This window comes from Anopheles funestus, chromosome 2RL (assembly GCF_943734845.2).
Source record: "Anopheles funestus chromosome 2RL, idAnoFuneDA-416_04, whole genome shotgun sequence".
In the NCBI taxonomy this organism is placed as follows: domain Eukaryota; kingdom Metazoa; phylum Arthropoda; class Insecta; order Diptera; family Culicidae; genus Anopheles; species Anopheles funestus.
This window is the reverse complement of record NC_064598.1, coordinates 33,354,420-33,380,544: the sequence shown is the minus strand read 5'-3', so window position 1 is coordinate 33,380,544 and position 26,125 is coordinate 33,354,420. Positions and strand designations below refer to the sequence as shown.

Genomic DNA, 26,125 nt, shown 5'->3' with positions numbered 1-26,125 from the left:
CACAGGTTTACCTATCTCTAAGTTTGCCAAGGTCTCCAAAGTCTCCAAGGTCTCAAAACAATCATATTACATGATCAATAAATAGTTAGTAAAGCCCTCTTTCCTGTTTTTGTGTGCCCCTATAACGACGACCTCTATGATTTGTACGATGAACTCAATATCGTACATCGAATTAGACTCGCCCGGCTCCAATGAGCTGGTCATGTCATTCGAAAGACACCGGACGACCCACTCCGTAAAGTCTTGTTAGGTAGTCCTGTTAGGTAGTCTTGTTAGGAGGCGTGGCAGAGGTAAATTGAAAAGAATTTATGGCGTTTATGAGTGCTCCAGAAAGACGAGGATAATGTATTGGCAGACGATGTGGTTAAGAGGACTCCAGCAGCAGGCCAAGACCATGTCTGATAAGTAAGTATCTAAAGCCCTCTTTTCGACTACTAAAATTCTTATAAAGGTTTTCACTCTGGAATTGGAAAGGTGTGAAAGTGCTACGGAAAATATCCTTGAAACGAAATTCCAAACAAGGATCATGTACTCTAGTGGTCGTGACGTGAAAATGGATAAACCACAGTTTTCCATCATCCAAGAGAGCAACATGACGTTAAAGATTTCTTGTATGCTTGTTACTATCATCAAAGAATTAACTCCTATTTCTGAGTTTTCCTAATGTTATTTGCCTGTCGACTACTGTGTACTGGAGTACAATATAGACGAGATTTGGTGACGGTTTAGTCATTTGAAGAATGGCAGCGCTATCATCAAACTATCGAGGAACCTCTCAACATTAATTTCCAAGTGCTGATATCAACTACAATTTCTTTTTTTAAAGGACTCTTTAAAATGCATCATCTTGAAACGCTGTCTAAGCCATCCAATGATCGTCAATCACTAGTAGGTCAATCATAATATACTGTTTTGCTTCGTTGTAAAAATGCAGGTAAAATGTCACCACTTTAAATGACAGAAACAGGACGAAAGATAAGGGTTCTAAGAATGGCGTAATCTTCGATTGCCTTATAGTAGACCGAACCGCCTCCAATTTAAAATTATTTATTGTCCAGGTCAGGCACATTGTAGTGCAAAAGGCAATGCAAAAACGACGAGCTTCAAGGAATATTTTAAATGGGCAAACATACGATATTCATATATTATTAACCCCTGTTTGAAAAGGAAAGCATTTATCAATTTGCCTGACCTCCGGTTCCCAATCATGCCTGTCATGTGTGAGTGAGCGAATCGAAATTCGAATTACTTTTTCTGTTTGACGTGAGCATTTTCAACAGAACCTAAGAATAATAAATTCTGCTTGATATTTATACAATTCAAAGAGTTCTAAATGTACGTAGCACCAGATTAATTTAAGTGAATTAAAAACGCACTTAATGATATTAATTAATACAATCGCTAAAATAAAACCATGTTTTTTTTAAATAAATTGTTAACAATATTGTTCTGACGTATTTATCAAAATCCTCCCCATTTATTGCTTGTGCGATTTAAGACGAAACACTGAAGATTTAAACGAAGTGAGTATCATCGGTTAGTTAGATCTTGCTTATGCTTGCTTGTAGTCATTCGCTGAAATGGATAAATTTGCTTCCTTAGAAGGCACATTGACCTCTCATCTGCCCTGTCCTTTAGACTTAGCAGTCTCTCGCAACCCATCGTTTGCATTGTCTTCAGTGGCAAGCAAATTAATTTTGCTAATTAACTTTTGATTGATACTCTCCCGTTCACCCACACAGGAGAGCAAAAACGGACGACGAAGTGGTTGATGTTCGTTTGAGCATTTACAACGAAACAAATCGAAGAAAATTCGAATCTCTCAAAGAGAAACAGGAAATGGCGCATAATACTATACACACATACACACGGAATTTTGAACGTGTATTTGTGTTTTCCTTTCACTCCTACCACATTGCCTTGGCATAGAGATAATTAGAAAATGCATCCGATGCATCCAAGCACATGAGAGCATATTCAATCCCCCGTGATTACAAACAATTGGTAATAAGCGATGTACACAAATACATGTACACAAAACCGAATGCGATAACGACGATCGATTATTTAGAGTCTTTGGAATTGGAGGGGGGGGGGGGGGCGATTTTTGGGGGGATGGGTGAAGGAAGGAATCGCTTCTGCTTTGCGCATGCATTTTCGCTTGCAACGAAATCGATGATATCCTTGCAAAATCCATTTTCACGTTCTAAGATGGCTGACGATGTCCTTAGGTCAAAGGAACATAACGTCGCAGGTGAAAGAGGTGCTATAAAATTATTCGATCGTTGCAAAAGAAAATCGATAAAGACGGAAACCTACAGCTAAATACTGGTCAAGCCGTAATATTCATATAGTTTTAAACCCTTACCTGTATTTTGTCAGAAGAAAAAGGGCAGCGAGAGAAACGAAAGAAAGAAAAAAACGATGGAAGAAAAATATTAGTTTAATTTGGTTTGCTCTAAGATAAACTAACCCTTAAACGCTTAGAATTATTTACGATGGATGAAACAACAAGAGGGCGCTTAGCTTCGATTCTAGCCAATACATCACCAGCTCGACGATTAAATGGGTTCTAGTGAAAAGGGTAGTAGTTGATGCTCCCTGCGGTGAAGGGATGTCAAGAAAAACTTCTTCTCTTCTTCTCACAGTACTTTCTTCTTTCTTCCAACTAATGAAGTTAAGATTTTAATTTAAAAAAAAAACAGCGAAAAATGGGACAAATGGACGACTGTGGGATACAGCAAGTAAGTTCACTGTTATCCACCGAAACGGATGTGTCTGCCTGTTTCGTTACACGAAGGTATTGGTAAGAAAAAAAGGAAATTAAAAAAAGCCTGGTAAGGAAGAGCGATAGACACGGTTACACTTTCGCCACTACGTAGTATTCGTGAGTACGATATGCACTTTTTTCCGAATGTGGGCCACAAAACACCAAATGCACCTCCTGTAGGTTACACTGTCGGCGAAAAACTGAACGTTCGCCGAAAGTCTCCAGCTTCCGACCCGTGCTGTTTGCCCGAAACGGCGACGGACTGGGTGACCCCCAATGCACTGGCGAAATTCTGACAAAACCGCCGTTTGGCGAACAAACTTGGCGAGGGAGACGCAAGAAAAGCGCGCGACGGTAAAGCCGAAATGGACAACAATATTATTCGACGTAGTGTGTAGTTGCAGCCCGTGTTCCGTTTTCGCCCGAGGAGATGACGGCGAAAGTAGCAAAGGATGTGTTCCCCCCTGCATGCATCCTTCCACTGGCACCATCGCCCCCAAAACGCACTAGAGGTGCGCATTTCGATAGCAAACGGTCATCATTATTTGCCGATGAATGGTGGTGGTGCATGCAAAATACAGCATGCAGAAGGGAGGTGGGACGGCATACGACCTAAGTGCGTTTAACTGAAACGCAACAACACGCATAAATGAAATACAGCTCCTCCTCGCTCGTCCTGCGGGAAAACCAAACATCGACAATACGCTCGGCGAACCCCTTTCACGCATACCAACAAAGCAGCAGCAGTTCTGGGAAATTGTACTAGAGTGAGTGTGTGGTCTCGATGCACATTCCTCGAGTCCTTACAAGGACACGTGAGGCAACCTCTCACTGGGGGGGCCGCGCCTTTTACCTCATTGCATTCACTTTCCCGGCAAAGGTAAATGTCAGATTGAGAAGCAGTCGCCGACGTACGCAAATTTCCATTTTCTGTTGCAATGCTATCTCTCCTTATCTGACCCGTACGGCTTTGATTAAAGCGTTCAGCAGTGTTTGGTAGCTGAACCGTGCGAATCAGGTATTAGTAATTCTAATACGAAGCAATTTTTTATCCTGAATTAGTGTCGCTGTAGGTGTTCTGATGAACGTAGAATGCCGTTCTATCGATTGCTGGTATGTGTTTTGTGTGATAGCCTTATCGATCGATGTTGTATGGATATGTCTTAAGTATTTTGACGATGTGTGAAGCGTAACGCAAACACAGACATCAAATATATAACACACGTAACACCTCTGTGAGCACATTTGAATTATTTAAAGCAAAAAAAATCATAAAAAATTATTCCTTTTTAACCGTAGAGTTGGCAACCAAATTTACACACGTAAGTTGGCAACCGGCATACCCGGGTATTCCATACGTTTTAACGCGTACAATTAATGTTTTTTTATTACATTTTATAAATTATATACTATATACTACACTATACTATAATATACTATAATTATAATAATATAATGATAATTAAAGATTATAATTTATTATATTTCTTTAGATACGATAATACTAACGATCCATTTGAAATTTTAAATCCAAAAAAAAGAAGAAGATAAACGTCATTCTCCATACAAAATGTATGGAATACCCGGGTATGCTGGTTGCCAACTTACGTGATAAAGTTTAAAATAAATCAAAATAAAATACTTACTGTTTGTTTAAAATTACAATTTTTGTACCAAAATTCGGAAATAAAAAGTTGGGAGGCTACTGAAAATTTCAGGTAAATACAAACAATGAATCAAAAGTTATTGCAGTTCGAAGTTGAAAAAAATACCCGGGTATCCGGTTGCCTACTTGAAGGTTAATTTATCATTTTGAATGGAGACGCCTGGTGCTTTATTCATACGCCATATTTAAATCATCCTTTTACTTGCTCAAGTCTTACAACCGACATGGATAAAGACGTGCATGCAAAAGATTTGTCTCATCCATAATTGAAGCTATGTATACAGTACCCATTTCTCTGTGCGACTTATTTAAAAAAAAACAGTAATTATGGCAAAATTATGGCATCCTAATAAATAGTTCTAAAAAACAACGCAACTGCCATGGGTGCGCCGATGTAATTGGTAAATATAGACGCAAAATTCTCTAGACGATAAATGACGAGAGAAGAAAAAAAAACGCATCCCTATCGAGCCATGACCTGTGCCAACACGAATGCTGAACAAACGATCCAACAGAGCACTTGGATTTATAACAAGTGGCGGTACACAACCGTAAACCATCCGAAAGCGTCGCAAGGTAGACGAAGAAAAAGCAAAACAAGGAGCGATGACATGGTATAAAAAAGACGGTAAGCAATGGCAAGAGAAGCGCAATAACAAAGAATTGAAAGATTCAGCACGATTGTAGGTACATTCTCTTTAAGTTCCCTATCCGTACCCTACTATTCTTTTTTTTTACTAAGAAAACGGGATGCCGTCTTTAAAATGTTCGCTCAGTGTTTATATCGTGCTTTAACTGTGTGTCTCTTCCTGATTAGAATCCTTATTTTGCATCCATCTCTTAATAGTGGAAGCAAAACTGATTCTGTTTTTTTGTTATAGTAACGTAACGTATTCGCGCGTTACGCGTTACGTGGAAAGAGATTGATTGAATGAAGTCAGAATCAGACATTGTGCATAAAACTCACGTGCAATTGCACCAGACGGCAGCTGATTTGCGCGTAACTCACTCACTCTATCTGTCACTACCAAGGTGGGTAAAGGTAAAAAAAAAGTGACGTCATTGACGACCCAAGCCAATTATCAAACACTATTCAAAACACGGAAAAATAGTCAATAGTCAACCATCGGTATTATGAGTGTGTGTCGCTCCTCATACCACTCCGTACAAAACCCATGGTATTGTGCGTCATCGACAGGCTTCGCATTAAGAGCACGACCACGCGGTTATGTGTGTCGTCGCCGAGTTGACCACCCACCATTCCCGCGGACAGCATGTCGCTGTTGATGCAGTTATTTATAAAACCCCATTTGCACGGCAAGCCGTTGTGCCGATGGACGAGTGTGCTCAGGAACTTTATCTGTCAGGCGGCGAGAAACTGATGATGATGATGGTGACGGCAATGACGGTTCGCCTTAGTCTTGCCACCACAAACGGTCGCGTTCGGTTAATGTGAACCGACGACAACCAACCATGTTTCGCGGGTGGACTATTTTTGGCGATTATTTCAAACAAGCGACATTGGACAAGTTATGCATTGAAACGAAGAAGAAAAGGTGAGGCTTTTTAGGAGGGGAGGGTAAAAGTAACAATGTAGTTAAAAGCCTAATTGAGAAAAAGATTCGAAACTCCAAAATGGTGATATATTTACCGAATGGGAAATATTCTGATACCGTTTGCAAAGGAGTTGAATATGTTTATCTAAACAATTATAAAACTCTGAATCTGAATTGTGATACAATCTGACTTAACGACTAACAGTGCAGCAAAGGCCACTAAACAATTAGATTGTTCAATATAAGGTTGGAGGCTCCGATTCTAATCCTTTATTCCTATGTGAAATGAAATACATTTTAGTTCATTTACCCAATACTACGAGTTTGGTAACTGCTCAATAAAAATTGCGCATAAAAATCACTGATCTAGTGCAATTCCCTGTCAGTTCTTGTTCTTCAGAAATTTTTCATGAAAGATTTCACTTTTGCTATAATTAATTTTCTACGTGTTTTGAAATTTTGTTGAAGTTCTTAAACCCAACAAATACAGTGGAGCGCCGATTATCCGTGTACCTTTTATATGGCTATCCCAGTATTCGTGCAGCACGGAAATGACACTTCTAAAGGCGAATTGACATATTAACTGCAAACCGCTGATGGCAAGAAATCACAGCCTCAAATAATACAATATGCTCAAGTTCGACCAAATAGAACAGATTTATTTTACAAATCACTTTACTAGCATCTAGTTAACATCAGGCTTTAGAAAAAAGTCTGCACACACAACACTTACTTATAAATAAAAATAATTGTGCCTATTATCCGTTATATTCGCTTATCCGGCAAGGGCTGAGTCCCGATGCGCACGGATAATCGGCGTTCCACTGTAATGTGATTAGAAGCAGTTATGGGTAAACCGGAGTGGAATCGTTGATCCACTGCTACTCCGCGTATGAAAAATTAATTCCGACTCCGACTAAAAACCAAAGATGACTCCGACTAGTCTGGTCGAGCCCGATTGAGTCCGGTCGAGTCCGAATGGGTTCGATGTAGTCCGACTAATCGTGGGTGAATTGTAAGTTGCTCAGGACTCGATTCTACCCCCTTCTCCCCCCCCCCCCCCCCCCCCCCTTTGCTCGCTTCCTCAGTAGCCAGTAAATTGTCAATTTTGCAAGACTAAACCGTACCACCCCGCTCACTTCTGTCGGAATCATTCCGACTCCGACTCCAGATGGCGACGGAGTCCCACCGATCCGATTCCGTCAAAATTTATAAATTACCCATCACTAATTAGAAGGACCAATACCAACCAAAATGACTTCTAGTGTCAATACGACGAATATAATCAATCCTATATATGAGACATATCAGTAACTTCAGTAAATTTCAACCCTATACATTGAGACAGAAATTCGGACCGATTTAGCTCCAAATAGGAAAATACAGTGAAATAGGGATAAAGTCACCCCACATGCTTGAAAAGCCATGAATGTGAACAACAGCAAAAGTACTCACCGGTGGTGCCGGTCGATACGGTTGCGAGTGCGGACTGTAGGGTCGGGGCGGCGGTGCCCAACCCTGCTGCTGATGTCCACCATGGTACGGATGCATACCGGGCTGTCCTTGACCGGGTGGTCCACCTCCAGGACCGGGCGGTTGACCGGGTCCGGGCGCCTGTTGACTTTGCGGTGCCGACGGATCGTAACCGGTCGGCGGATAGCGTTGGTGCGGTGCACCCGGATGCGGTGGCGGCGGTGGATGCGATTGAAGCAACAAGTTAAGCGTCGGCGTCGGGCCACCGGCGGCTGGTCCACCGGGCGGTGGCGCGTTCGCACCTCCGCCGGGTGGTGGCTGACCGCCAGCACCGGCACCACCGGCACCAGCGGCCGTCGGCTGCTGAGACATGTAGCGACTGTGCCGCCCATGCATCGGACTGCCGGTGGCTGCTGCTGCTGCGGCGGCGGCAGCTGCTGTTGCAGCGGCGGCCGCGGCAGCCGGTTTACCGCCGGTATGCTGCGGGGGCGGTGTGCCCGCACCACCGGCACCGCTACCACCACCGGCACCACCGGTCGAGGCAGCAGCCGCTGCGGCCGCTGCTGCGGCGGCTGCTGCCGCACCCATCCGATGCGCGTGATAGTGTGCGTAAGGATCGGGTGCCCCACCAGCACCCGGCGGCTGCACGTTCGGGTCGTGCGGATGATGGGGATGGTGATGGTGGTAGCGGGGCGCATACTGTTGCTGTTGGTGCTGCATTGCCGGCGGTGGCGGCTGACCGTACACCTGCCCGTGATGCTGCATCTGATGATGGTGGTGACCCATCGGGGGTGGCGGTGGTGGACCGCCTGCTCCACCGTGCGGTGGCGGTGGCGGAGGCCCATGGCTATGGTGCGGCGGTGGCAACGCTTCATCCTTTCCGCTACCGCCTGCACCGGAACTACCGCCGTTCGGTGCATCACCCGGTCCGGATCCCGGCACCGGATGGTGGTGTTCGTAGGGCAACGAATGGTGTGGCGGTGGCCCATGACCTGGCGGCGGCGGTGGTGGTTGCTGCTGATGGTCACCACCCGCACCCGGTGGTCCCGGCGGATGGTGATGCGGGTGATGGTGTTGATGCGGATGCGGCGCCATATGCAGCGGGTGCGGTGCATGCGAATGGTGCGGTGGTGGTGGCGGAGGCTGATGATGATGCTGCAGCTGCGCATGCGGATGATGCGAAGGCGGCTGATGATGTTGCTGTTGCTGCGGCGTCGTTACCGGTGTGGTCGCAGCTGAAGTTGTCGTCGTTGTCGTGGCAGAGGCGACTGCCGTCGATGATGCTCCTCCTCCGGGGCCTCCACCGGTCGCCCCACCCGCCGTACCCGCCACACCTCCTCCTGGGGCGGACTTTTGACTTTTCGGATCACCCATCGTGTGACGTCGGTGCGGCGGCTGACCTCTGTTATTGCAATTGGCAGTTGGTTAGCAGCGGCGGCGCCGTCGTCGTCTTCGGTCACGGGGTGACGTGATTTCTCTCCGTGAGGCGACAGACCACTTAACTTCTGCTGTGGTACTGCTTTACGGCCGCTACTGTTCTACTCGAACGGCGCTGGTTCGATTCCAACATTGCTGTTGGGTTGAGATGTTGAAGGACTTCCGTCCCGAGCAAAATACGGAATACACACACACATACGCACACAAACGGGCGCGCGCGCTCGACTTTCCTTTCTCTACACGCGCGCAGCTTTCGGTTTACAAGAACGTTTCTTTCACTTGCTGCAATGCGGCTACGCGCGACACAATATTCATGACAATCGTACACGTACACGGTTACACACTCACACACATACACTTACGCAATAGCTAAATGCATATACATATACACACGCACAGACACACACACACTAACACGCATGTGCGGGGTAAACAAAATCTGACCGATGTTGTTGATAATTTTCCAGTAATACTTAACCTTCACTCTCTTGCTTCCTTTCTGCTTTTTTCACTCATTTTCTTCTCACTTGCGCAAATCAACACGCTGCTTTTATACCACTTTTCTTAAGCTACTTTGCGCAGCACGCGCGCACACAGACACACACTAAACACAATGAGCGAGTGAGCAAGCACAACATTTTTGCACAACGTGATTGACACATTCACAGACACTTTTATCATAATAATTGCAGAACTCGCGCGGATGCATTTTCTTCCTGCAACAACACACAGCAAACTTAGATATTGATATACATACGCACACGCGCGCGCGGACACACACACGCATACACATTTAAATTTGAAAAAAAAACATACGACGTGCACTAGCCATTCAATGAACACGCAGATATGAGCTAAAGGAAAAATCAACACACGCCGGCTGACTTTTCTATCGGCTCCTCGTTGCAAACTGAACAGCGTATAACAGCACCAACAAAAAATAAATAATTATACAAAATATACGAATACGAATTTAACACTACACCCCCTATTTCAGACATAATTTTTCAAATCCCTTAACCGATATTAAACTGGTAATCATCAAAAACCTTAGAACACCAACCAACTGACAGGTAAATATAATTGGTAAGGCGAAAAAATCACTTTTTGGATGCTTTTAAACAAAAACTTAAAACTCCGTCTCTTTTATGCGCTGTAGGCTTTGGTACGGCAGTCCTGAGGTATCTACGAAATAGGTTCTGAAAATATAGAAGAAAAAGAATATTATTATTAGATTAATGTATAAATATGTATCATAAATGGCGTCATAAACGTTGAGGTAAATTGCATAAATAAAAAAAATTGAATCAATCTTTTTTTTAAAGTGTTTTGTACTAATATTTGCGTGTGTGTAATATTCGCCAGAAAAGATTCGTTCCATGTAAGAGTATCAATTTGATGGCATTTCAAATACACTAGACGTTGATTATCCGGGGGCGGATTAACCGGTGGTTAGATTAACCGTGCGCCGAAAATTGACAGCTGTTCAACCGTGGTGCACATTTGTACTGATGTCAGTTTGGTTAAAATTATTCAAATCATCACCAAACGATATATTTGAAATGATTTTTTTTACATTCTAAATTGTAATTGGTTATATTTATTATCTTTATCTTTATTTAGATATATAAATGGCCTTGATATTTACGGGACTATTATCCGTGGAAATCGATTAACCGGCATCAGTCCCAAAGTGGGTAAAGAGACTAGGTGGGCTTATAGCTTTGACGCGGTAGACATATTGAAAACCAATTAGAAGTTTGTGGGTTCGATTGTGATACATATATTTTCACTCACACACATAGCACATTCCAAAGGATTCGCTCACATACATTTACAAAAAATCGAACCCATAAACGTCAAATTTTAATTCATTTTTCTACAGCGCAGCTGTCAAATCGTTAGGGATAAGCCCACCTGATATCTATACCCACTTTGATCAGTCCAGTCCCGAGCACCCCGGATATTCGACTTTCTACTGTTATTGCAACTAGATACAGTGGAACGCCGATTATCCGTGCTCATCGGGACTCAGCCCTTGTCGGATAAACGCCTATCACGGATAATAGACAAAACTCTTTTTATTGATAAATATTAGTGTTTAGTATGTACTGGGTGGACTTTTTTTCTAAATCTAAATGTAAATTTTCTTAGGTGCACTTTGCAAAAGAAATCTGTTCTATTTGGTCGAACTTCAGCCAATTGTACCATTTCCTATTGCGATTTTTATTTCTTGCCATCACCGGTTTGCACTTAAGGTGTCTTTGGAGCACGCCTTTGGAACTGTCATATCCGAGCTGCACGGATAAAAGGTACCCGGATAATCGGCGCTCCACTGTATTAGTATTTTAAAATCGGCCTATAAATAAACCCTGTAAGCATATGTTCATGTGTCAAACCGTATCCGAACGAAATTGTAAACAAACTAATTTTGGGGGTGTTCTTATCTTTCAAGCCTTGCATATTTCGTGTGGAAAATTATGAAAACGTGCCGAAAACCTTGTGAACATATTCTGGTGTAATGGAAATAATCAATCGAACACATCTTCAGACAAACGAAAAATGCCGTTCATATCGTGAACTGTTAATTCCATCAATAGAAACAAAAACTCCACCTTCGACATGCCGGAAGCAGCTGCAACATTTGTATTTCGTGAATGCACAATTTTACACCAAAACAATTCCTTGTTTAATCGCTGGCAAACTGCAAAACAAAGTGTGTCACATCTTGCAAAACGATTCCCAACTTACACCGAGAAAATCCCACCCCCCGGGGGCCCCGATTCGGGATGCCTTGTGGCAGTAAGAAATTAAGCTTTACAACTCACCCAACCCACAACCCTCTAACTGTGTTCACAACCGGGGAAAAACAAAACGCGAGAAAGCGCATCGAAGAAAAGATTGTGTAAAATCAGACACGGCCAAAGTGGAACTGGCGATTGAACGGCAAGAGAAACCGCGAAACGGAGCATATAAATTGAAACGCGCTTTCGAAAGCAACACGCGGTAGTTTTCTTTTCGTCTTTTTTTTCGGGCTCTATAAATTCCACCGGATTCAGAGTGTCAAAAAAAAATGTTCGACGCTCGAAAAGCATTTTGACGATGCCGGGAAAAGCAATGCAAAAAAACAACAAACCTCAACAGTAACTTCAGTTTGGAAATGGTTTGAGTTACCCGGATACCACCCCGTTCGGTACCATGGATAGCACTCGTGTACGAAGATACAAAAGCCGGATAAGAGTGGCATGCATGGAAAATGGCAACAGAACTCAACATCTTCGTACCGTTTGGCGTCTTCAAAATGGGCCCTCCCCAAAAAATGCACATTGCACAAAGCTGCTCCATACACACACATACATCAGACAGTAAAATAATCATTTAAAAAAAAAAATAATAAAAATAAATACACTAACACAACTCGATTCTGTCCACCTTTCCACTTCGCCTGTCATCATCTCATTTGCTTTGCTTCACGTTTGAATAATTTTGCGCAGCAGCTGTGCGCGCCAAACGTGCCGGCGCAACGAAACGTTGGGAATGATTTTCATATTTTGCTCAATTTTAACCTCTCAAAAGTTAAAACTTTGTCCATTGCCGTTTTCGGCGCCCTACCATCATCATACCAGCGTATTTTTTTCCAAAAAGGCAAGGCCTACCCACCCATCATGGGCACTACTTATGATGGTCAGCTTCTTCAAAATGTTTAGCTTCTTTATAAGCGGTTCCCTTTCGTTGCCATGGTGCGGCTCTTATGGAGCCAGTTTGCCATTCCAAAACTGTGAAACGCGAAACGAACCGCACCGATGGTGTACGCTGCTAAACAACGGCGGAATATGAAACGGCAGCTTGCAAGAAAACGAACACTTAACCGTGTGTTTGGGTATCTCGACCGCGGCGTGGCTGTGCGGTTCAGAAGATAAACGAGCGATTGCGCCGATGTTGGACAGAACGGACCGCATACGCTCGAAACAACAATCAGCCAAACCTCATCCACAGCGCACACCTTCGGAACGAAACGATACCAATGGTTCACTCTGCTGGCAAGCGAATGGCTGCTGGAACCACATCCTGGCAATCGTTGCGGCGCCCTGCTCTGTTCGGTAACGGTGGGTGCGAACGTTAGCTAAAGTAGGACAGAATTCAATTCTTACAAATTCCATTTTTTTAATTTTGAATTAAGTTGAATTATTGCTTAAATATATATGATTTTACACTAAACAAATTTATTTTTCTTCACATAATTCTAGAGGTGAAATGGTAATATTTTAACCATATCTAGATTCTTCGGATGTTGAAGTGGAGCATGTAAAGATAAATGTGAAATCTTTTAATTTCTCTCTTTACTAAAACAATCATTTTGAACAAAGAAAGATGCCACATTTACCTCTATGTATTTTCCCTCTACTTGAGGAGACTTCAATAATAGTTCCAACGTTATCATTTGAACTGGAATAATAACAGGAATTTTGGGCTGTTATATGAGAAGCATACTTCAGCGAAGCACGATCGATACTTTGCGAGAGGTGCGATGGAGAGTAATTCTGTCCAAATTATTTGTGGCAGACATGATCTACTAGGACCTTACAGGAAGCAGAAAAAGTTATACATTGCCCAAATATCTGTGCCATAAACAGCTGTATTGTTTATTTAACTAAGCGTATAGTTGTTGCAATTTTTTCAGATGTTTTTGAAACCGACGAGCGAAATAAACCAAATAAAAAATAAATATTCGTATTTACAAGCACTTTTCTTTAAAATTCTGCCTATAATTAATCTTTATCGTTCCGTGTCCAACCAACTTCATGCTTCTAACCCATAGTGACGCCTCTGTTAACCTTGCCTGTGGTATTTATTTTCTTGTCCCGTTTGGCGTTCTGTCAAGCGCGAGAAGCTAAGAAAAATATGCCTCGACCCGAGAGTTATCCAAAAAAAAAAGACACGACCGGCCAGAAAAGTAGATATAGAGAGTGAGAAAAAGAGAAGGAACGGGATTTCCGTTTCTTGTGGCTCCATTGGACAATTCAGCATGTTGCGAAGAGAAGCGGCCAGAAGGAACAAAAAAAAGTGACCACAAAAGAACGAAACATAATGTATAAGCAAAAAATAAAAAATAAACGAACGTGCAGTAAAAACGAGTCAACAACAGAGCGAAGAACGAACGCCACTCAACAGCATCGATGTGCTTACGAACGAAACACAACACCGGGCTCCCCGCTTAACAACTCGGCACAACTTAATGTAGCTTCCTCTCAGCAATATGGAGAGCTTTTGCTTTATAAGAAACAAGCAACAACACATCAGCAGCACCAGCAGAACCAATCTCGAGCTATATTTTTCAAACCATTCCCACCGGTGCTGTGCCCGCCCGGGGTTGCAAATCGGTGGGGAGAGGTTGTGGCGCGGCGGGTGGTTATGGTGCGGAGGGTTGTTATTTGTGCCCTCTTCTTCAGGCTGCCCACATTTTTAGTACTGCGTGTTTTTTTTTTGTACGGTTGGCCACCACAATGTCAGGGAGAAGTGATGAGAAAACGCACGAAGAACCTCATCTTTGACCGTATCCCAAAAGGGAAGCTTACCCCTACCAGCGGCCGTTTGCATCGTAAGAGGTTGGGATAATGAAGATGAAGAGAGAATAGGAGAAAACCAACTAAAGTGGATCTTAGCTCCAAACCGAGGGACGATCGACCAAAGGTGCGCGCGAATCCCAGGTCGAAAGGAAGAAATAAATAAATGGGAGAAGAGAAAAAAAAAGTGCTCCATACACAAAAGCGACCATCCGGGACCGAACCCCGAAAGGGACATAAGGCTGCGTCATTCTCCGCGTTCCCTCCGGATTGTCTTGTCCGGCTTCAAGTGAGAAGCATTCTTCCAGCGCGATCTCGATGACTCTGGTGGGACGAAGCGGATGAAACGAACAATAAAAATGTGTTCGAGCCCAAAAACCTAAAATGAACCTTCGCCAGTCGCCGGGAAACGAGAACTGGTGCTGTGGGTACCACATTCGAAACGATGGGAGAAGATCGCATCGATCGCAAAAAGACAAAAAAAAAATTCACAACCCCTTTCGCGAAACCTAAGCTGAGCTGTCAGTAAATGCTGTGTGAGAAAAAGAGATGCAAGCGATCAAGTACGATCACTATTCGCGATAGTTATGCTCTCTCATCAACCCGTAAGCACAGGGGGGAAGAAACACAACACGCAACACGCAGAATAAAGGGTGAACGCATTTCAATTTTTCTTCAAAGCAACAAAGATCACTTGATCAGCCCAATTGAGTGTAGAAAACAAATATTAATCCTGAAGTTTTCTCGCTCTCTCTCTCTCTCTCTCGTTCGGGTAGCATCCTGTGTGCTTCGCATTACTGCCGTTGTTTGGCCTTTTCAACGTACTTCCTCCGTGGACGATAATTTAAAATCTTGACATTTTACGACACACGATACCGTGCGCCTTATTCTTTAGTTTTCGCTTATATTGTAGTGTGCTCGTTGTTGTTCGAGCTCCAAACCCATTGACTAGCCGAGTTTTTGCCATTCGTTCGTGTGGATTAAGTCCTGATTGTCTAGGGAGATATGTGGATGCTACAACAATATCATGATCAACACCTAACAGTAAGGATATTTTAACCGAAATAAATTGCCTTATTGACACTAGATTACAAAACCCATAACAATGGTTTATATTTTTTTTGAAACTACATAAATATAATAATACCATTGAAGATTGTAAAAAGATTCTTTTTTGAGTTACAAAATACTACTACTGGTTTCTAAGTTATAATAATTCAATTATATATGAGGTTGAGGTCCGGTAGATATGGTAGCGGTGCCGGCCTCTACATGGTAAGACTAGATATCAAATCCCATCCGGACCGAACCTCCGAACGCCTGATTAACATTCTCTCTCGCTGCGGATAAATGTAGTCAAGGAAAGCCAATAATGGCAGGCCAAACCCTCTTAAGGTTGTAGTACCACAAAAGAAGAAGAAAGCATGTGATCTGGCAGGATATATGTGAAAATGAATAATATCTGTAAGTACTGTAGAACGCCGATTATCCGTGCTCATCTGGACTCAGCACTTACCGGATAAGCGAATACCCCGGATAATAGGCACAACTCTTTCTATTGATAAATATTAGTGTTTAGTGTGTAATGGCTGAACTTTTTTCTAACGCTAGATGTTAACTAGATGCTAGAGCATGCAGATAAATCTGTTCTATTTGGTCGAACTTGAGCCAATTGTATCATTTCCTATTGAGGCTTTTATTTCTTACCATCACCGGTTGCACTTAATATGTCAATTCGCCTTTGGAACTGTCATTTCCGAGCTACACGGATAATGGGACGGCCGGGTAAAAGGTACCCGAATAATCGGTGCTCCACGATAATCAAAAGCGTTCAGATGTCATTTTTCTTATTTGCCAATGGACTCTAAAACTACAAACAAAAATCACGTAAATCGTCGTGCTTTGTAATCTTTAAAATTAATTATCTAAATTTGCAAATTCAAATTCAATATGTAGCAAGGATTCAGTCAACAATTCAGCCAGTATCGGGCGGTGGTATCATATCGCACAATAGTGGCTATTTGACTTTTTTGATGCAACATTAACAGGAGCGATCGTTAACATTTCAGTGAAATACAGGAATAAAATAAGAATTTCAATAAAAAAAATTTTAAAAATCGTTAATGACATGAGAGAATTATTCCACACCGCGAACACCGTGGACATTGTGAAGAAAATGCTAACACTGTCATCGTCTGCTTCACAAACCTTTCGTCTGCTTTACGATTATCCCGACCAACTAACCTGCTTGTCGGTGATGTTTCATTCGCAGATTTCCCAGACAAGCTTCCACGTTTCGGGAGGACTCCTACCTTACGTCACGAAACATTTTATGGTGGCAATAAAACGGTTTTAACGGTTTTCAGGACCGGAGAAGAAATGAGGTGCACCCAACAAGCAAAACAACCGGAAAGACTTCAAGAATTCACGAGCGCACCTTATGGGCTGCCCCAAGTGGATTGCCGTATGGAAGTGAATGAGCAAAAAAAACACACCTCATGAAAGACAAACCGGACACCTTTTTATGACGGCGATGACGGATGACAGAGAATAAAGAAAACAGGCATCCAATCTCCGCGGTCACCCGAACCAACGGAAAGGCAAAGTGCAACCGGGATGAATGTGGCTTTTGCATGGATGAAACAATTTGCAAAATCATAAATCAGACCCATTCCGGGCGTATGCTTGGAGGTGTGAAAATCAACCACTCTTGCGTTGTTTCGTTCGTTTCGTTTTATCCTTTTTTCGTTTATTAATTTTCGATAATTTACCACCTCCGCAACCGGTCGGGGCAATACGGCCTGGAGGGATGGAGTTTTAATTTTACTTTCCGTGGCGGAAAAGCACGAGGATGGTGAACAATTTGCTACTGGGTAGTTACATCTCCGCTGCGCTACTCGCTGTTGAAGAAGTTGTACAACCAGTGAGCAATAAAAGGAAGTTTAACGTTAGCGTGGTCAACGATTCGCCGTTCTTCTGCTGGTAGATAACGAAAAAGATACACATTATTTGAGCTCCCACCATTCGCGGTAAGGAGCGTTTGATTTATGGTACCGAACGCTTGCTTGAAGGTTTCCAACCGTAGCGGTCGCTAAAATATATCAATTAGGGCTCGAGCGGGCAGGAGCAGTAATCGGGTCAGCAGAAACACACTGGACTGAAGTCAGCTGATTTTTGTTTCACCTTAAGACATTAGACATAAACACATTAGAAAGTATTTTAAGACGATGTGTATGGTGAAAAATTGCATACGTAATTATATAGCTTAGTATAAACTCTATGCAAATACTACAAAAAACCCTCTTCGACAGATATCTTACAAAAATCGGTGTCTACAAGAACTTCAATTATTAAATTGTAGCTAATTGATGTAATTCATAAGCTAAATTAACTAGACTATTTTCCTATAATTGTCAAAATCAGAATACTAAAGTGGTATACTTTTCCGATCGCTGAACTTTGCTTGACTTGATTGACCGTAATATCACTCTTCAGGAAAAACGTAAATCCATTTTCTACGTATAGCTATTTCAAAGTAAACATGAACTTTCGACTGTTGTCGACACCAAATAAGCGGTGGACAACAAATGCTAAAATGAATTCGACAAACCCAACCAAAAACCAACCGGTCCCCAACACAATGGATGTCTAATGAGTCAATCACAAAATTTGTCTTCATTTTACACGTTTCTATTCCGTTCGCAGCATCTTAACAGTATTTTAATTGTACTAAAAACATACTTCAATTTGACTTTTCTAGCTTAATATTAGCCGTAAAGGAAGAAAGCAAGCGCTTGTCTAAGAATTTCAACAACAAAAAATTACCCATGAAAAATTGCTAATTGCTAGTCACGTCGAATTTTCCTTTCCGCCTCAAATCTATCCAGCCCACATTGTGCAAAAAAAAATCTTCTTACATCCTCCTTTCTACCCATTTTTTTAACGTTTAAACCTAACCACCACTAGGGAAAGAATGGCACACAACCATCCACAAATGTTGGACGAGCCTCGGCAATACCCACGAGAATCTCAGCCCGGAGAGTAGTACGTGCAGAATACATGGACCACGTTTATCCAATCTTGCTTCTTTAGCGTTCCCTCCTTCTGACAAACCGGGGCAACTTTGCGTTCCGTGCCATCGTGAAAGGTTGCCGTAGTGATGGGTGATACTAGTGGTGGTGGTGGTGATGGGATAGGGATCGGGCCCACGTTCATTTAATCAAGGTGCAGCAGCACAGCAGCACAATTTGAAATATTGCCACCGCAGCACGGAACGGTTGGATTTATCCTTTTTTTTTTAGTTGCTTTTTGTCTTCCTTCCCCATTTGCCGTACATATCATCAGTGTTTTGCTCTCCGTTTGCTGCTCGGCACTGGGGCGTCGTTTTGACCTTCTGTTGGAAAGAAGGGACCGAGGATTTTGGCGAGAGGTTCGTGATGAAATCATGCCTTCCTTTTTGCACGATGAAACTCAACTGACGGACTGACGGAGCGTTTCATGCATTCGCAGAAAACGAACCCCGCCAGTGAGATCTTCCCCGGGAACGGGTAAAAGATCGCAATCGTACACTATCCCGCCGCTGGAAGGGTTCATCCATTCCTTGGGAGGGCTTTCTTGTTCGTCGGGACGAACGCGCGCTCGGAACGCGCAGCAAAGATTGCGCTCTCCTCCAACGTGGTGCTCTCGGGGTCGCATTGGACCAACGATCAGTTAAATTGACTCTCTTTCCATTTCATTCCAACCAACCGCATTTATCCTTGTATCCTTGGATGCATATTTAGTTACCAAAGCTCCTATAGCCGGACCTCTTGGTTCCATTGCGGGGGGACGAATTGCTTGGTGAAAAAGATAAAATTCGCCGAGACGCGCGTTACATTCCTTAATCATGGGGCACCATACAAGGCGCTTCTCGCGCAAATCGAGCGCTACAACGAAGCGCGAACGGTGCAGCTAGCCTCCTCCTTTTATTTCGATTCTTCTGGCGCAATTTCACTCCGACTCCTATTCCGTGTGCCTAAAAGGGTAACCATGTGCAAGATTGATTATCGATCGTAAAAGCAGCGGCTCTGCAAGGATAGATGCCAGTCTGGGCGTTCGGAGCTGGCTGGTTCGCTTCTTCCCATTTCCCTTTCCTGTGGCTGTGTGTAATACTTCGCTCGCAATATGATCCAATCCCAGTACCATTCAGTGTCCGCTTCGACCGACTAGTCAATAATGCCGGAACATATAAAGGATCGCACAAAGCACAATCTCGCTAAAGCGCGGCTGTATGGGTAGAAATTGATTTTTAAATTCACTCGAGATTGAACGAACATGCAACATGTGAGAAGGTGCATTATTAGTGTGAATTGATACATTTTAAAGGAAAAAGGGCGCACAATTTGTACACTCCTTCATCTTTTTTTGGGGGGTAAATGAAGAAAACGTGATGACACTTGTACATGTTTCAACAAAATAAATTATTTTTGTGTATCACAAATCGAACCAGTTTAAGTAACATTTTACGAACCAACGAACGGATCACTCGCTTCAAAACTAAATCACGATGATGAAACCCACCGAAGGCTGCTGTTGCGTTACCGCTGAATGAAGAAGGAATTGATAATGTGTATCCACCAAGACTCTTCTACAACTGGACCTACCTCACTGTTTGGAAAAAGGTTGGTCCTTTTTACACAATCAACCTTCGCTCCTCCCTTCCTTCCTTTCCTGGATGGATCACTGGCAGGTCCACGTGCAAAGTGGTGAATAAAGACACACAAAAAAGAACAAGGAACAGAAGAAGAAAACAAACGCCAAAACCCTTATAACAAGCGGCCGCTATTCATTCCCGAAAAGCATTGCATTGTACACCCGATGGGGTTTTCATCTCAGTCTGTTTACAGTTGCCCTTCTTTTGTTTTGCGATTTTGCGTTTGCGCCAATTAAGCCCCTGGAATGCTTGTTTTGTTTTTTTTTCTAGATATCGGAATGGGATGTTTTATCAATTCTTGCACTATTTTTATGGGAAGCATTTTTTTTCTACATTTTCACATTATGCATTGGAGAGATATTTTAACCGATTCCTTGTGGATGGCTTCAGATAAGTGGATGGGGAAATTATAAATTTTGCCTGAGTCGGATCGGTCCGACTCCGCCGCCAGCTGGAGTCGGAATGAATCCGGCAGAAGTGAGCAGAGGGTGGATCGACTCCTGTTGAACCTGATCGAGCCCGAGAACAACTCCGATTGGGTTCGGACTCATCCGGATTCGATCGGACCCATTCGGACTCATCCGAACTCGATCGAACTCGAAGTCGACCGGACTCGCCGGAGTCAATTTTGATTTTTAGCCGGAGTCGGAATCAATTTTTCATACGCGGAGTCGGAGTGGATCCACGATTCCACTCCGGATTACATATCACTACTTCAGATGAAGTAATTGTTTATCAGATTTTAGTACTCCAATTTTAGCAAACGTCACAGCTTATTTAAAGTAAAAATATAATTCACACGTACTACCAGCAGCAGTTTTTGTCCCTTCAAACTAGACACGCTCGACCAAACAAGGTACTTCATGTTTTGCCGGGTGGAGTAGTATATATGCTCTGTGGCCCCAAACCATGAAACAGTAGCACCAACCAAAGGCAAAGCTATATATCGGGTGTATTTGACGTTTTGCCGGTTGCTTGATTGTGGGTTGTGCATGCACTACTCACCCACCCTGAGGCATCGTACCACCCCCGGCCCGCCCGCACTGAACATTTTCCAAATCCTTCCCTTTTTTTCTCTCCACCCTCTGGAACATAATAAAGGACCCGGCGAAAAAGAAGCAAACAACAACCAAAACCAAAAAAAAAAACAAAACAACCTCCGGTTACGCCAATGGCAAACCACGTTGTAAACATCAAAGACGGCAGCGGGAATGGTAGTAGTAAAAAAAAGAGCAACGCGTTGCTACACACAACAGTAAAAAATAAATAAAAACGTCGAGACATTTCCCTTTCGTTCTGCAGCACCGGTGAAGGTTGCTTTTTTTTGCTTGCTTGCCTTCCTCAGTAGTAGCATTGCAGCACGAAGGGACACGTTTTCGTGGTATGAGGATTCGTGGTATCTACACCACATACAATGTGCCGCCACCGAAAGAGGATGATTTTTTCATGTTGCTTGCTTCCTTAATCTTCAGTCGCCACCCTTTAGTTGTATGGTGGACGACAAAAAAAAACACACACAACAAAATAACACTTTTGCGAGAGAAGCACTTTTCACTTTCTTTTCGCCATCATCAACGGAAAGGGGAGTGTGGTGTGGGTGGGGGGAATTATTTTCGCGTGCAACCGCGAGAAACAAGTTACCACCAGCATGCCCGGTGTTGCCTGACATCATCTCTCGCTCTAAGCAAGGAAAGGATGACACACATATTCTAAGGGCGTACGACGGTACAAGCACACTACGGACGAGCTGGACAACAGGCGGGAATAAATAATCGACCCAAAACCATATCAAGCCTCTTTATCGATGAAAACATCAACACAACATCGGTTCGGTGTGTCTGTGTGTTGTTGCAAATGTTGTACCGCGCGTGCATGGGGAAAGGAGCATACGCGGGTTATAAACAATCGCGTCCCACTGACATCGAGCGGAGACATGACAGACGTCACCCAAACGGGCCCAAACCCAAGCTCTTTCTGTGTGTGTGTGTGTGTGTGTGTGTGTGTGTGTGTGGGTGTGGACGGATTCCAAAACCGAAGCTTTTGTCAGTTTGTGCTACCGGTTGTGCGCAGAGATTGCACCGTACGTGAAGCTAGAAGCGTGTTTGATAAGGTACGGGACGAGTGTCATATGTCAATTTGCTGTTATTTATTGCCGGGAAATGAAGGGCGGCAGTGGATGCAGAGTCTGTTTGACCATCGACCACACACACACACATTTTTGGGGAGTACCGGTTATCACAAAATATCATTTGAGCACAATACAATGCTGATGTTTAACTGTTTTCCTTCATCCATCAAAGAAACGCACGTTTTTTTGTGGAATGATTTTTGGGGATGTAAAAAACGCGTCCCGAGTGGGTGAGGCGGGAATGCTTCTGACATGCGTTACACACCTACAAAGTAAAGTGCAATGCAAAAATGACCCTCTTTCTTTGCTCTGGCCGTATCTTTGACCGTAAGCAAAAAGATGGTGTGTCACATTTTGGTGTCAATGAATGAAAAAGACACATAATTTATCAGCAAAATCACTCATCGATAGGTAAAATTTACTCTAAACACAGTATGACACGATAATACGTCTTTGCAATTAGCTTAAATACCCAAATAAAACGTTTACAACCATTTAGTCTTTCGCATACATCGTTTTTAAAGATTTCCTAATTCATTTATCTTAATTTTTCTATCACATTATAGCGTTCTTATATATAAAAATAATAGTTTAATGTACAATGCAACGAAGGATGCAATAACGTGTGCATTACTGTACATGCCGGTAAGTTTGTATAGCAAAAGAATTGTTTACATAGACAAAAAGCATATAAACATAGGCAAATAAGCTTTTTAAGTGGTTCACAGTGGTAGCAAATTTTAATCTCCCTGAGGAACATATAAACGAAAAATTTCAATTAAAACTTTATATGAAGTGCAACACTATTGTTAAATGAAGAACAGTAGCGTTCATTGAAATGAAATGTGTGTATGTTTGCAACATAGGTATAACATAAATCATTCAACAAATCTGAACATCCATGAAACGAAATGGTAGACTTCACGCTCGCTCGCCCTGTCTCTGTCTCTCTTCTCACGCTATGAGCAAATGTTTCTCACCCGCATTAAGTGAGACGGAGTAAGACTGGATTTTCTATCTACCTTTTGCGAAAGTAAAGGTCACGAACAGAAGAAAAAAAGTTAACTCGCTTAACCCCAACTTTCTTCTGACCTGTCCACTGTTGATCACTATCCATGCAAGGCGATGGTTTTTTATCCATTTCAGTCATCAATGACAATAGGTTTTCATTGATTTTCACTTGCTCACTTCTCATCTTGTTGCTCACAACATTTTTTTTGTCTGCTCACATCCGTTTGTCAAAACATCACACCAAAAGACCAATGGACAAAAAGCAACGATTGCACCTGGTAAGAAATCGAGAGGCACAGGTTGGATGGATGCACAATGACAATTTTACTGTTGATCCTTTGACAGATGCAGCACAATGCAGCCATTCTCTCTCAGCCCACCGATTAGCGTATGGTTCGGCCCTCACTTGGCGTTCTCATTTTCTGCAGTACCAAAGATTGGTACCAAACCATTCACGGTTGGGAACAAAGAACCACGCCACTCCGTTTACTCGTGCGGCATTTTCACTCCTGCATATCTCATGCACCGCAAATCGAACAACAATGCACAATTTACAAACTAAATCACATATTTAAAATATAAAATACATAACACCAACCTGTACAGTAGCTAACATGCAGCATTCACTGCTTTTCTCAGCGGTTTGCGAATGAGATTGAGTTGCCCTCACAGCGTCACTGCGGTTTCACTGCTCTGGCTGGCCATAGTACACTGGACAATTTGGGATGGATGCTGACTGGTAGGTTCGAAACGTACACGACACATCTCATTTCATTCGACTGTTTTTCCAAATCCGATTCTTTCGGTTTCGGTCCTGTACGCAATATATGATGCAGTGGCAGTATACGATCACTCATATAATTCGAGACTTCGATGAGAAAAGACACATTAACGTGGAACGTACTGTCGCTAGTTCCATTGGTAGCAGTGGTGGTAACATTTCCCACGACGGGAAACGGCAACAGCGACACGAAACATTAAGCCGGTTAGTGCGCTTTTCCTGCCAGTACCTCAATCATCCCACCGTCATTAACAGCTTCCTGTCTTGATTATTCTTGATTGCTCTTTCGCTATCTCCCTCTTCGCTTTTCACATTTTCCTATGCCATTGATGACGCTGGAAAATACACATTCTACCGTTTGCCATATCGAACGATTCAGCGATCAATGTTTCAGCTGCCAAGACACTTTTCATTCGATATTGGCATTCAATGTGAAAAATAAAATCGATCACTTTCTTTTCACGCTCAAGTTAAAGGAATACACTGGCGAATATTTCCTGCCACTAGCCACTGTAGGAATCGAACAAACCCGTAACTGAGCCGAGGAACACTGGAAAATGTCGCAGCCTTCTTCGGTGATCTGGTACGGAAACATATCTCTGGAGCGCGCGTGCCCCAATACGAAGTAGGCACAGAGTACTTTACACACACATACCGGGCAGAAGGAATGCAGTATCTAATATCTGTACACACGATCAAAGGGGCCACCACTTTTTCCAACGGGTCAATTTTATCACATTTTTTGGGTTCCCTGTTCTGGGTAAGCAGGTGTCTGTCCTTTCGTTTATTACCGTTTTCCTTCTGCGGCACCGTACAAGCTTTCTTTTTATAGGAATACTTTGATTTTCCGTTCCGTACACTGCAAAGAAAGAAACGATTGTGAAATGATTAGGGGGGAGGGTTTTTGCTTTGCTCTGTTTCGTGAATTATTTTTTTTTTATGTAAGGAATCGGCAAACGGCTATGGCTGACGCACTTTCACGATGCTGAGCGCACACAGTGTACACCATCATCGTCGGCTGGCTAAATCACCATTCATCTTTTTTTGCTTTATGAATGACGATGATGATGATGATGATGATTGATATCCAAAGGTTGTAATGTTTCGTGTGGCGTCTCAGTGATGCTGACGCGGTTATGCCGATTCTTGCAGAATTTCCTTCCAACCATTCCTCGAATTGAGAAGCATTTTACTGAAGCACAACGCCGCCATCGACGGGCACCATGCACACACACGCACACACACACACATACAGACACCGAGGTAAAAGGTGTCTACTTCACTCGGCTGCCCTCAGCAGCTTAGCAGAGGATAATCGATCCAAGCCAACGAAGAAAGAATCGGCACTTTTAATCAACTTACATTCTATATTCCGGGACACGATGATTACCGGCGAACTGGTGAATCGGTGGTAAAGCTGTATTCAAACTACTTTACCATTGGTTTTATTAAAACGAACGGAAACGGTCAAAAATGCTCAGCGACCGAAGGGAAATCTCCGCGTTCGCGTTTTTCGCTTGGTCTGCGCTTCTGGCTGCTTGCTTGCTTCGATTCGAACGATTTTCGGAATTTACGCACACTTACCCAACTACCTACAAGAGTACGTTTCACGCACCACACACACACACACTCAGTCTCGCTCATCATGGTGTCTCTTCCATGCGCTCAGCGGTGTGCTATGCATCGGGTTCACTCACACGCTCCGTCAAACGCACACAGCTGCGGCTAAATTTCGGACACGCTTTTGCTCGACCCATGTTCGAAAATGTTTCGGTGTGAGAAAGATTCGAGTAGTTGTTAAATTTTCGAGCTAATTTTGACAATGGAAGCGTTTTTGTTTGAAGCGTGAAATTAATACAAATTAAAACATGTGAAAATTTAGTTTCGCTGTAAATTAATATTTTTTTATATGTATTATAATGTTTTGAGGACTAAGATTCGTAAATTATTACGTTAACAAACTCATTTTGAAGTATCCGAGCTGATTTACCACTCAAACCGAACTAAATTCCTATTTAACAGTTGTACTACAAAAATTGGGGTTACT

The 26,125-nt window shown here is 43.0% G+C and overlaps 1 protein-coding gene across 21 annotated transcripts in view; it reads right to left on the bottom strand.

The window, feature by feature from the left end:
- Positions 1 to 25,640, bottom strand: part of LOC125763783 (trithorax group protein osa) — a 116,557-nt gene extending 90,917 nt beyond the window's left edge. For 16 of the 21 annotated variants that reach the window (XM_049427268.1, XM_049427276.1, XM_049427280.1 and 13 more), the window contains exons 1-3: positions 25,441 to 25,640; positions 23,896 to 24,937; positions 7,448 to 10,101 (exon numbers count right to left, since the gene is read on the bottom strand). In XM_049427268.1, the coding sequence (XP_049283225.1) occupies positions 7,448 to 8,839 (1,392 nt within the window). In that variant the 5' untranslated portion in view covers positions 8,840 to 10,101; positions 23,896 to 24,937; positions 25,441 to 25,640. Of the gene's footprint in view, positions 1 to 7,447; positions 10,102 to 23,895; positions 24,938 to 25,053; positions 25,408 to 25,440 lie in introns of those variants that run through there. The other 5 variants (XM_049427271.1, XM_049427272.1, XM_049427269.1 and 2 more) reach the window with 5 other exon arrangements.
- Between the last annotated feature and the right edge of the window lie 485 nt (positions 25,641 to 26,125).